The sequence below is a fragment of the Dipodomys merriami genome, unplaced genomic scaffold (genome assembly GCF_024711535.1).
Source record: "Dipodomys merriami isolate MVZ:Mamm:240054 unplaced genomic scaffold, mDipMer1.0.p SCAF_92, whole genome shotgun sequence".
NCBI lineage: Eukaryota > Metazoa > Chordata > Mammalia > Rodentia > Heteromyidae > Dipodomys > Dipodomys merriami.
The window spans coordinates 1,506,685-1,519,020 of record NW_027206535.1 but is presented as its reverse complement, the minus strand read 5'-3'; the positions used below and the strand labels follow the sequence as shown (position 1 = coordinate 1,519,020).

Genomic DNA, 12,336 nt, shown 5'->3' with positions numbered 1-12,336 from the left:
AAGCTGAGATCTGAGGATCATGGTTCAAAGCCAGCCCAGGCAGAGAAGTCCATGAGATTCTGATCTCCAATAAACCACTAGAAAACTGAAAGTGGTGCTGTAGCTCAAGCGGTAGAGCGCTTGCCTTGAGCTGGAGAGAGTAGGGACAGCGCCCAGGCCCAGAGTTCAAGCCCCACGACTGACCAAAAAAAAAAAAAAAGAAGAAGAAGAAGAAGCTTGGTTCCTTTCCCTACAGACATGCCACCTGTGCCAGGACCCAGGCCCAGACTCATTCCCCAAAAACCACCCCACAGTGTTCTCACCTCGAGGCTCTTCAGTTGCCTAATCTTATCATCCTGGGAGCGCTTCCTGTTCTCTGCTTCTTGCTCCAGCCCCTGCAATCGCTGGGCCATCAGCTCTCTGTCCAGCCGGGCTGTGTCCCGTTCTGCCTGAGATGTTTGCAGGGCATGCCGCAGTCTCTGGGTCTGGACAAGAGGAAAACATGCCGCGGCTCAGAGTAGTATAAGGTGCGGAGGTGAAGAGTAGGATACTATGCATTGCCAGGAGAAGTATCCTATAACTGACATTCTTTTTGTTGTTGTTGGTGGTGGTTGTGGGGCTTGAACTCAGGGCCTGGGCACTATCCCTGAGGTCTTTATGCTTAAGGCTAGGCCTCTACCACTTTGAGCCACAGCAATACTTCTGGCTTTCTGGTGGTTCATTGGAAGTAAGAGTCTCATGGACTTTCCTGCTTGGTCTGGCTTCAAACCATGCTCAGATCTCAACCTCCTGAATAGCTAGGATTATAGGCATCAGCTACCAGCTCCAGCCACTGACATTCTTTAGAACTGCTCTCTCAGAGTGATACTGTGACTGATTTTTACTCCCTTTTGTCTTAAAACTTTCTTAAGTCATTTGAGGTTTTCTTTTTTTTTTTTTTTTTTTTTGTCGGTTGTGGGGTTTGAACTCTGGGCTTGGGCACTGTCTCTGCACTCTTCAGCTCAAGGCGAGCGCTCTACCACTTGAGCCACAGCACCACTTCCGATTTTCTAGTGGTTTATTGGAGATCAGAGTCTCACGGATTTTCTTGCCCGGGCTGGCTTTGAACCGCTATCCTCAGATCTCAGCCTCCTGAGTAGCTAGGATTACAGGCATGAGCCACCCGCACCTGGCTGGAGGTTTTCTTTGTAAGTGGTCTGTGTTGCCCAGGATGTTGCTAAAACCTCAAACAATTTCTGGGCACCAGTGGCTCATGCCTGTAATCCTAGCTACTCAGGAGGCTGAGATCTGAGGATCATGGTTCAAAACCAACCTGGGCAGGAAAACGCATGAGGTGTTTATCTCCTTAACCAGCAAAAAGCCAAAAGTCCAGCTGCGGCTTAAGTAGTAAGAGTACTAGCCTTGAGTAAAAAAGCTAAAGGTCAGTGCCTAGATCCTAATTTCAAGCCAAAAACAAAAACAAGAATCAAGTGATTCTCCTGCCCCAGCCATCCAAATAGCTCTATTCTTACAGATCAATGTCACTGTGCCTAGCTAGTTGAGGAGGTTTTAAAAATTCTGATCCTGGGTGTCACCACTAGAGATGAATGACTAAGTAATATGGAATACATTTTGGGGACCCTGAGACTTTGCCAGACCTCCGCAGCTGACTCTAATTTGCAACAGAGTTTAAAAGCCACTGCTCTACAGACATTACACTCTCTGTTGTCTATATGGGGGACAGGTGCTTCCCTTCCCCTCCCCCACCTTAGTATGTCACTGTAAATATTTATACCTAAGTCCAGGCCTCAGGATGCCAGGCCAGAGGCTCAGTTAACAGGCAAAGATCTTCAAATTCAAGACTCCTGGATGGCTCTTATCCTCTTGCCATCTAGACTCCTACCTCATCTTGTAGCCGGCTCAGTCCCCCAGAGTTCTTTTCAGCCTCACTAGCCCAGTCTTTGGCTTGGCGCTGGGCATCTGCCACTTCCCGCCGGGCCTTTTCCTTGTAATCTTCCATCTGGGTCTGAAGCTGCTGCAGGGCTTGTTTAGAGTCATCCCCAATCTGCTCCAGCTAAAGTGCAGGAAAAAAAGTTTTCAGCATTTTTTTTTTTTTTTGCCAGTCGTGGGGCTTGAACTCTGGGCCTGTACACTGTCCCTGAGCTCCTTCTGGCTTGCTTTTTTTTTTTTTTTTTTTTTGTATGATTAATTGAAGATAAGAGTCTCATGGACTTCCCTGCCTGGGCTGGCTTTGAATTGTGATCCTCAGATCTCAGCCTCCTCCTGAGTAGCTAGGATTACAGGAGTGACCCAACAGCATTCAGCTGTTTTTTTTTTTTAACAATCTTTAACAGATGTTCTGTCCCTTCTCTAGGTCCAGGTCCTAAGGCTCTCCCAGAAGCCTCTGTCCTGCCAGAAAACCCTCTTTTGCTCTTTCCAGGCCTGGTTTCCTAGTTTGGCTAGTACTTATATGTAAATTCTGGGCTCAAATCCTGGCACTTACTACTGACCCAATGCCAAGATATTTACTAACACTGGGTCTCAATCCCAATCTATAAAATAGGATGACAGTAATAGTATCTACAATAGCCAGTTGTTATGAGAATTGTATTAGCTGGATAGAATAATTCAACAGTGTCTGTTATAAAGTAAACCTTCAATGACTATACTCCAGCAAACCCAAGGTGCCAATGACTTTCAGCCGTACCACTAAGAAAAAAACCTCTGACAACTGAACTATGGCATACCATCAATTTTCAGATACAATCCAATTTCAGAGATGACAAAATATGTACTTTTTTCTGAACTGATAAGTAATAACATAAACATTGGGTGTTTGGTTTTATAAGGTAAAAAATTAGGAGAACCTTGCCAGCAAAAGGCAACTGATTCCTTTATCCCTCTTTCTCCTTGCCCTCCTTTCAATTTAAAACTCTTCTAAAGAGAAGATTTTTCTGTATAGGTCTTATAGACTTTTAAAAAGGAATCCCAGGACTATTCTGCAAGAATGAAGGCCATAAAGAAATCGAATGGGCTGGGCACTGGTGGTTCATGTCTGTAATCCTAGCTATTCAGGAAGCTGATAGGAGGGATTGTGGTTTGAAACCAGCTGGGACTGGGAAGTCCATGAGACTCTTATCTACAATTAGTCATCAAAAGGGCAGAAGAGGCTCAAGTAGTAGAAGACCAGCCTTGAGTGAAAAGGCTAAGGGACAGTACCAGGCCCTGAGTTCAAGCACCAGTATCAGCATACACAGACACACAGACACACAGACACACACACACGAACAAAGGGACCAAGAACACAGAGGGGAGGTAAGGACATACTTTAGGAAGGTTAGACCGTGGTCTTGCCCATTTTGTACTTGAGAAGAGCACATAGTACACATCCTGACCCCAGCCCAAATCCAGCCCACAGGCCAGCTTCTGTGTGAGTTTTTATAAAGGCCTGAGACTCCCAGGCCCACCTCTTTGTTGAGTCTGTCCACAGTCCTGTCTAGCAAACGCTTCTGCTCCTCCAACTCTGCCTTGCTCCTGCGAAGTGCCTCCCGCTGCTTCCCTTCTTCCTCCAGGGCCCGGTTCAGGGCTTGCTGTTCCTGCCCCATGCGCAACAGCCCCCGCTGGGCCTCATCTAGTCGGATCTCCAGTGCGCGCTTAGAAGCTGCCAGACTCCCCTCCTCCTCCTGGGATACATTTAGTGCCTCTTGTAGCCGTTGTTTCTCTGCCTGGGAGAGGGGAGAGGAGAGAAGGGAGATGTGAGGGAGCTGGTCAAAGGCAAAGCTTGGGCTTAAGGCATTTGGAGGTAGATAAATGGGAGGGTGGGGAAGAAGGTATTTATTCAAAAGTGAGCACTGAAAATAAGACTCAGAGGAATCAGCAAAAGACACTAAGACCTTGGAGAGCAAGCAAGGGGTGGGACATAGGAGACAAAAATACTAGTGTAAAGTCTGAAACATTCACACCAAAGTGCACTCCAGGAAATAAACCCAAGGTTAACAGAGGATTTGGAAGGCAAAAGAAAAAGAAACACAGAACTGATGGCTGACTGTTTAGCAAAGGAGTTAACTTGGCCAAGGCTACAGGTAGCGAGGCCTGCAGGGAGGCCAACCCCAGGGGCAGATGCACTGACCTCCAGCCGCTGCACCTTCTCCCGAAGTCGAGCCTCCACCACTTCCCCACCCTCCGCCAGGCCTCTTGACTCCTTTAGCTGCTGCTCCAGACCCAGGATGTGTCGTCGGAATTCATCATTTTCCTCCTGGGTCTCCCGAAGCGTGGTCTCCACTGCCGCCCGTCGCTGCCCCAACATTTCAGCCTCTGCCTTGGCGGCCAGCTTGGCCTGCGGGCAGTTGGGAGCAGCGGCTCAGACCAGGAGGCCTTCAGAGCTCACCAGAGCCAGGTTTAATTAGAGAAGGATAGCCCCAGCCAGGGGCTCCACTGAGAATCTCACCCCTACACAGAGGCAATAGGTATCACCAGGTACAGCAGCCTCCACAGCCAAATCATGCTTTTCACCACACACCTAAAGCCACAGGGCTGATTGGTACATACCCATCATAGGTAACTTTCCATGCCCTCTGGCTTCTCAGCCCTACCTCAGCCTCCACCTCCTAAGCCCTGGGCCCACTCCCCTTGCCTTAGAAGCCTCTTCACAGTCGAGTCTCAGTTGCTGGATGGTTTTCTGCAGCTGGAGGTTCTGCTGTTCCAGTTCTCGGCCTCGATCAGCCTCCACCCTCAGGACAACCAGCTGCTTCTCCAGCTCCCGGTCCCTGTGTCGCCCAGACATCTCCTGGCTCTGTAGTTCTGCCTGGAGCTCCTTAACCTCCTCCTTTGTCTGGTGCAGTTCCTAGATGGGAGGGAAAATGGTGATGGGGAGACCATCACAGCAAGAATGAGACTCTAGAAAGTAGAAAAAGTGAAATTCTCACACATTGTGAATCAGGGCATAAATGATGTAGACACTTTGGAAAGCAAGCTGGCAGTTTAGCCAGAAGTTGAACACAAAGCTGGGTGCCGGTGGCTCAAGCCTGTAATCCTAGCTACTCAAGAGGCTGAGATCTGAGGATCGCAGTTCAAAGCCAGCCGGGGCAGGAAAGTTCCTGAGACTCTTATCTCCAATAAACCCGCTAGAAAACCGGAAGTGGCGCTGTGGCTTAAGTGGTAGAGCGCTCGCCTTGAGCTGAAGAGCACAAGGACAGCGCCCAAGCCCAGAGTTCAAGCCCCATGACCGACAAAAAAAAAAAAGAGTAGAACATTATGCATCCTTAGAAAAGGGAAAAGATATTTGTTTCCACATGGTTGAGCCCTGAAAACATGATGTCAGGTAAAAAATAAGAAATAAAAATAAAAAGCCAGAAATGAAAGACGTCTTACTGTAGGATTACAATTGCATGAAATAGCCAGAAGACGCAAATCCAGAGAGATAGCAGGTTGACTACTGGTGCCAGTGGGTTCAACGAATGACTACTAATGGTCATAGCATATCTGGTTTGGGTGATTAGAATATTTTATAAGTAGATAGTGGTGGCAGTTTCACAACTTAAGAGTGTATACACTAAGAAAACAACTGGCTTGTCCTTTTTTTGGGGTGGGGAGAGGGGTCAGTCATGGGGTTTGAACTCTGGGCCTGGGCACTGTCCCTCAGCTCTTCAGTTCAAGGCAAGCACTCTACCAGCTGAAGCATAGCACCACTTCTGGTTTTCTGGTAGTTTATTGGAGGTAAGAGTCTCGTGGACTTTCCTGCCTGGGCTGGCTTTGAACCATGATCCTCAGATCTCAGCTTCCTTAGTAGCTAGAATTAGGCATGAGTCACCAGCACCCAGCCTGGCTTGTCTACTTTTAAAGGAGGAATTTCATAGTTTATAAAATATAACATCAGGGCTGGGAATGTAGTTTAGTGGTAGAGAGCTTGCCTAGCACACATAAAGCCCTGGGTATTCCTCAGTACCACATACACAGAAAAAGAGCAAAGTAGCGCTGTGGCTCAAGTGGTAGAGAGCTCGCCTTGAACACAGAGAAGCTCAGGAACAGAGCCCAGACCCTTCCTGAGTTCAAGCCCCAGGAATGGCAAAAAAATAAAATAAAATAAAATAAATATATCATTAAGAAATTCTATGTAGAGCTAGGCACCAATGGCTCATGCTTGTAAGCTTCTCAGGAGGCTGAGATCTGATGATCACAGTTCAAAGCCAGCCCAGGCAGAAACATCTGTGAGACTCTTATGTCCAGATAAGAAAAAAAAAAGCAAGAAAAGGAGGTGTGGCTCAAGTGGTAGACTGCCAGCCTTAAGTGAAAAAGCCAAGTGAGAGCACAAGCCCCTGAGTTCAAATTACAGCACTGGCATGAAAGAAAGAAAGACAGAAAGAAAGAGACAGACAGACAGGAAGGAAGAAAGAAAGAAAGAAAGGAAGGAAGAAAGAAAGGTAGACAAGTAGATGAACTTATAGCTAAAACAAGACTAGACAAGACTAGCTATCTATAAAATATAAACTAAGGCAGAAAAAAAAGGTAAGGGTATGGCTTAAGTGGTAGAATAGTTGCCTAATAAGCACTAGGCCCTGAGTTCAAATCCTATACTACCAAAAAAATAAAAAGTAAGAACTAGGCATGGTTGTATATACATGCAATCTCAGCACTAATGAGGATCAGAAGAGGATGAAGAGTTTCAGATCTGCTTAGGCTACATGGTATGACCCTGTCACATCAACAGCCATATCAAAATAATAATATATGGGCCAGGCGCCTGTGACTCACACCTGTAATCCTAGCTACTCAGGAGTTTGAGATCTGAGGATTGCGGTTCAAAGCCAGCTGGGACAAAAAAGTCCTTATGAGACTCCTATCTCCAACTAACCACTCAAAAACTGGAAGTGGAGCTGTAGCTCAAAGTAGTCAGAGTGCTAGCTTTGAAAAAAAGAGCTCAGGGACAGCACCCAGGCCCTGAGTTCAAGTCCTACAATGACAAAAGTTAAAAATAAAAATACCATTATTTTCACTGTCATTAGATAGTTTTATGGTAGAAATATAATACACAAGCATTGACTAATATTTGTAAACGGAGTGCCTACTACCTGTCTAGGACAGTATATCCATGAAATTAGAGATAAATGCATCTTCAGGAAGCCTTAAATGCCAGTGTCCCAATGAAAGGATTTTCTAAGTTATCCAAGTTGTCCAAAAAATAACCCATTGCCGGGGCTGGGAAGGTGCTCATTGGTAGAGCACTTGCCTTGCATGCCAGATGCCCTGGGTTCAATTCCTCACCACCACATAAGCAAAAAGAAAAAAGCCGGAAGTGGCACTGTGGCTCAAGTGGTAGAGCGCTAGCCTTGAGCTGAAGAGCTGAGGGACAGTGCCCAGGCCTAGAGTTCAGACCCCATGACCGGACCCAAAAAAAAAAAAAAAAAAACAAAAAAACCCATTGCCTTTTTATCCTTCATAAACTGAAACACTAAGAATATCAAGAAATTATGTTCCTATCAATTTTATGACCTTTCATTTATGACTCATGAAGCATCACCCTAGGTATGATTTTAAAAAAAAAAAATAGAATTGACTAAGAAAACAAAGACCAAAAAGGGAAGCTGACTGAACTTTGGATGGTACCAAACCACCAGCAAGGATGTGTCTTGGAGACTGGGGAGATGGACACACTAAATGCGAGGGATCTTTTATTTCCCCATGACTAGACTGTGTACTTTACAACAGCCTTCAGATTACAGTCTGGCTTCGCATGTAGGTCAGCTAGCCATGCCAATAGAAGCATTCCAGTCCACGTGATCGTACTTCTCATTGTAAATTAATAAACCAGCATTCTAGACAAAAATCCCGTAGTTAATATCATAACCATAGCTAATGAATCCACCCACCCCGCCCCTAGAAGGACAGAGCAGCTTTTGCTATGCTGACCAAATTAAGTTTCTGAGCCTATAAAAATGACCTTGGACTTTCACAAATCCACCTAAATGCTGCTACCCCATGAGGTCTCTTGGGAGGCTGCCAGCATCCTCTGGCTCTACCCCAACCTGGCTACTGAGAGCCTTTTCCACTACAAACCTCCAGAACCAATGAGGAAACCAGTTCTATTGTGCTGGAATGAGAATACTGCAGTAAGGTCTGCACCAGCAGCTGGCCCTGTGAGCATGAGGACCCCTGTGGATAAGACACCCAAGTATCTATCACCCCGACTTGCCATTCTGTTCCCAAACTGCCAGGTACCTTCTTGAGTTCCTCAACTTGTTGAGCATCTCTACCACCACCTCGAGACTGATCCAAGTTCCTTTGTAAGACCTCTATCTTCTCCCCAAGCTCCTCTTCTATCTCCTCCTTCTCCATGCGCAGCTGCAGGAGTCTGAGCCCAGCAAAATAAAGAAAAAAGGAAACAGGGTTAGGACTCTAGCCTTGCACTGTCTGACAGTGTAAACCAGTTCTCTGGAGGCTACCATCTTGAGTTCCCACTCTCAAGGAAGAAAGTAGATTTGGAGAAAGGCAGTTTAGGAAATGGAAGAACACAGCATGTTAGAAAGGATTGGCAAGGGCTGAGAGCATAGCTTAATGGTAGAGTGCTTGCCTAGCATGCATGAAGCCCTGGGTTCAATTCCTCAGTACCAAATAAAACAGAAAAGGCCTGAAGTGGCACTGTGGCTCAAGTGGTAGAGTGCTAGCCTTGAACAAAAGACGCTCAAGTTGAGCTGGGAAGGTGGCTTAGTGGTAGAGCGCTTGCCTTGCATGCATGAGGCCCTGGGTTCAATTCCTTAGCACCACATAAGCAAAAAGAAAAAAACCAGAAGTGGTGCTGTGGCTCAAGTGGTAGAGCGCTAGCCTTGAGCTGAAGAGCTGAGGGACAGCGCCCAGGCCCAGAGTTCCCCACGACCGGACCCCCGCCCCCAAAAAAAAGACGCTCAGGGAGAGTGCCCAGGTCAAACCCCAGGACTGGCAGAGAGAGAGAGAGAGAGAGAGAGAGAGAGAGAGAGAGAGAGAGAGAGAGAAGGATTGGCTAGAATTCTAGCTAACTGGGAGGTGGAGATAGGGGATCCCAGTTCACTTTCAACCAAGGCATAAAAGTTTATGTGATTCCATCTCAACCAATGGCTGCATGTGGTGGTGTGTGCTTGTCAAACTCAGTGACATAGGAAATCATAAGTAGGAGACTGAAGCATAGGCTGGTCCTGCCATTAAGCAAAACCCTTCCTTGAAAATAATCAACACACACACACACACACACACACACACACACACACACACGAGCAGCATATGTGGAAGCTAGATCTAAAATATAATAACTTATACAGACTCTAGGCATTCACACACAAAGAATCAGACTAAAGGAAGACACCCTTGGGGAAGGAACACAAAGGTATAACTCCTCTGAACATTTCAAATACTATTTATTGAAATGAACCAAGAAATGGAAACATGTTTTGCTCTTGTTTTTGTTATTGTTAATGTGGTAGTGTTTGGTGCTTTGCTTTGGGTTTTTTTTCTTCTGAGAGGGTAAGGGAGGGAGGAAGAGTGAATAAATGCAATCATGCTATGCAGTATACACTATGTGGAAAATTACCTATGTAACTTGTGGGGAGGGATGGCTGGGGGAAAACTGGGGGGAAGTAAAGGAAGGGATGACATTGTTCCATAAAAAGAAATGGCCAGATGCTGGTGGTTCACACCTGTAATCCTAGCTATTTAGGAGGCTGAGATCTGTGGACTGTGGTTCCAAGCCTGTAAGATTCTTATCTTTGATTAGCCATCAGAAAACTGGAGGTGGCACTGTGGCTCAAAGGGGTAGAGCACTAGCCTTGAGCAAAAGAGCTCAGGGACAGTGTCCAGGCCCCGAGTTCAAGCTACACAACTGACAATAAATAAATAAATAAATAGATAGATAGATAAATAAAATAGTACTTATTGCCTCACTTATGAAATGGTAGCCCCTCTGTATAACACCTTAATAGTTAAAATAAAATTAACTTTTTTTGAAAAAGGGAGTTGGAGAGATAACTCAAGTAGACTGTCTAACAAGTGTAATATCCTACAGTATCTCAACAAAAGAAAAAGAAAAGTAGAAGGATCTAAGAGTCATGGATAAGTGCTCCCAGGAGAAGATGAAGTTCTTACTCTTGCTTGGTGGCTCTCAGCTCTTCTTTGTTCTTCTGAAACATGTTCTGCCAATGCCCTGTTTCCTCTGAAGTCTCTTCTAGCTCCCTCTGAAGTTCTAGAACCAGGGTTGACATCTTCTGCCTCTCAGCCTCCAGTGCTGCATGGTCCTAGGGAAAAGAAAGGCAGGCTCAGAAGGCTCAGGCTCAGGGCAGAGCTCACTTCAAGGTGATCTGAGAGTGTGCACAAGGGGAAGGTCAGGCTCAAAGGGCACCATGCTGGCTGCACTCTGACAACCCTGGAGGTACCTGGTTCAATGCCAGTGAGTCCACCTTCATAATCATCTATAGGAGGCCTCTCCTAGTTACTTCCCCCCACAAAACTTAGTCACAGCCAGGTGCTGGTGGCTCACGCCTGTAATCCTAGCTACTCAGGAGGCTGAGATCTGAGGATCGCGGTTCAAAGCCAGCCCAGGCAGGAAAGTCCATGAAACTCTTATCTCCAATAAACCATCAGAAAACCAGAAGTGGTGCTGTAGCTCAAGTGGTAGAGCACTAGCCTTGAGCGGAAGAGCTGAGGGACAGCGCTCAGGCCCAGAGTTCAGGCCCACGACCAACAACAACAACAACTTAGTCACCTAACCTTCTGGTCTATGTTCCTCCTCTCTTCTCTCCTCTCTCTTTTCTCCCCTCGCCTCTCTCCTTTCCTCTCCTCTTCTCTCTCTCTCTCCCTTCCCCAATATGTAGATTTCCTGGACATGATTTTCACAACTTCTCACATATGTCCTTTAAGGAGAGTTCCTAGTTGCAACCATGAAAAGTCGAAACATAATTTAAGGCTGCTCCCTCCTCTCCCAGCCCCTGCTTTTGTCACATGCCTGGGATGCATCCTGCATGCTCCGGCGAAGTTTCTCTGTGTCTCTTTGGTACTGCTGCCGGACATGTTCCACCTCTTGGTCCCTCGAAGCCACCTCCTCCTTCAGAGCCCCCTTCAGGGCGGTCAGCTCCCGTTCTCGCAGTCTCAACTGCTCCTCTACTCGTTGTTTCCCTTCTAAGACTTCTTCTAGAAGTTCCCGGGTCTCTACCAGGTCCTAGGAAAAGATCAAAAGGGGTGACTATATTAGGAACCATCTGTTTAGTAATAATTCATCCATTTAGCTGAAAAAGTAAAAATAAGAAGTTAGGTGCCAGCAGCTCAAGCCTATAACCTAGCTGAGGATCATGGTTTGAAGCCTGTCCAGACATATCCATGAGACCTCTCTCTGCCTTTGAGTCTTCCTGAAAGCACATGAAATAGTACCTGTTATAAGCTAGACTACATTGGGGCACATGTGAATAGCAAACATGAGAGTGGCCCAGTTGAAAGGAAGCTGAGACTAGGGCATACAACCCCATACTGTACCTTCAGAAGCACCTCTTTAGCAGGCTCAGGGCTCTGGCCCTGTTTTAGCTTGTTCTGTAGCTCCTTCACCTGGGTCTCCAATCCATGCCGTAACCTTTCACCCTGGTCCAGGAGGAGCTTCATGTTCTGGAGCCTGGTAATAAACAACATTATTGAACACTATGTGTCAGGCAGTTTCGAAATACTTTTCATATATTAGTTCATTTAAACTTCCTTTAAAAGTATCTGTTCAGCCAGGCCCTGGTGGCTCACGCCTGTAATCCTACCTACTCAGGAGGCTGAGATATGAGGATCACGGTTCAAAGCCAGCCCAGGCAGAAAACTCCATGAAACTCTTATCTCCAATAAACTACTAGAAAACCAGAAGTGGCGCTGTGGCTCAGGCGGTAGAGCGCTTGCCTTGAGCTGAAGAGCTGAGGGACAACAACCAAGCCCAGAGTTCAAGCCCCACTACTGACAAAAAAAAAAAAAAGGTATTTGTTCACCTCTCTTTTGTCATTTGTTTTGGATTTTGTTGTTACATCGGTTTAGTTTTTGCTGTGGGAATAGAACCCAAGGTCTTGTCTGTATTATTTAAGCACTCTACCACTGAGCTACATTCCCAGCCCTTGTTTAAATCTTAATGACGGCTCCCCGACTATCTTATATAATACTGCAATCCTCTAACAATGTAGTCCCCTTGATCTGTCTTAATCTGCTCTATTCAGCACCTTCTTATGTGTTACACATTTACTTACATACCATGCTTGCTAACTGTTTGCCTACTATGTTTCCGGAAGGCAGAACCCTTCATCAGCATGGCTACCTCACTGAGGTATCTCAAGAACTTAGATTAGTGTCTGTCATCATTGGGAAGGCATGTGCTAAATAAATAAGTAAATCCTCATAATG

General features: G+C 46.1%; 1 protein-coding gene across 1 annotated transcript in view; it reads right to left on the bottom strand.

Moving 5' to 3' along the window:
• Window positions 1-12,336, bottom strand: part of LOC138821608 (cingulin-like) — a 28,844-nt gene that overhangs the window by 4,431 nt on the left and 12,077 nt on the right. Inside the window, exons 7-15 of the mRNA XM_070014037.1 lie at window positions 11,446-11,578; window positions 10,922-11,134; window positions 10,066-10,214; window positions 8,173-8,305; window positions 4,592-4,801; window positions 4,088-4,294; window positions 3,426-3,683; window positions 1,862-2,032; window positions 303-464 (exon numbers count right to left, since the gene is read on the bottom strand). Of these exons, the coding sequence (XP_069870138.1) occupies window positions 303-464; window positions 1,862-2,032; window positions 3,426-3,683; window positions 4,088-4,294; window positions 4,592-4,801; window positions 8,173-8,305; window positions 10,066-10,214; window positions 10,922-11,134; window positions 11,446-11,578 (1,636 nt within the window). The remainder of the gene's footprint in view (window positions 1-302; window positions 465-1,861; window positions 2,033-3,425; window positions 3,684-4,087; window positions 4,295-4,591; window positions 4,802-8,172; window positions 8,306-10,065; window positions 10,215-10,921; window positions 11,135-11,445; window positions 11,579-12,336) is intronic.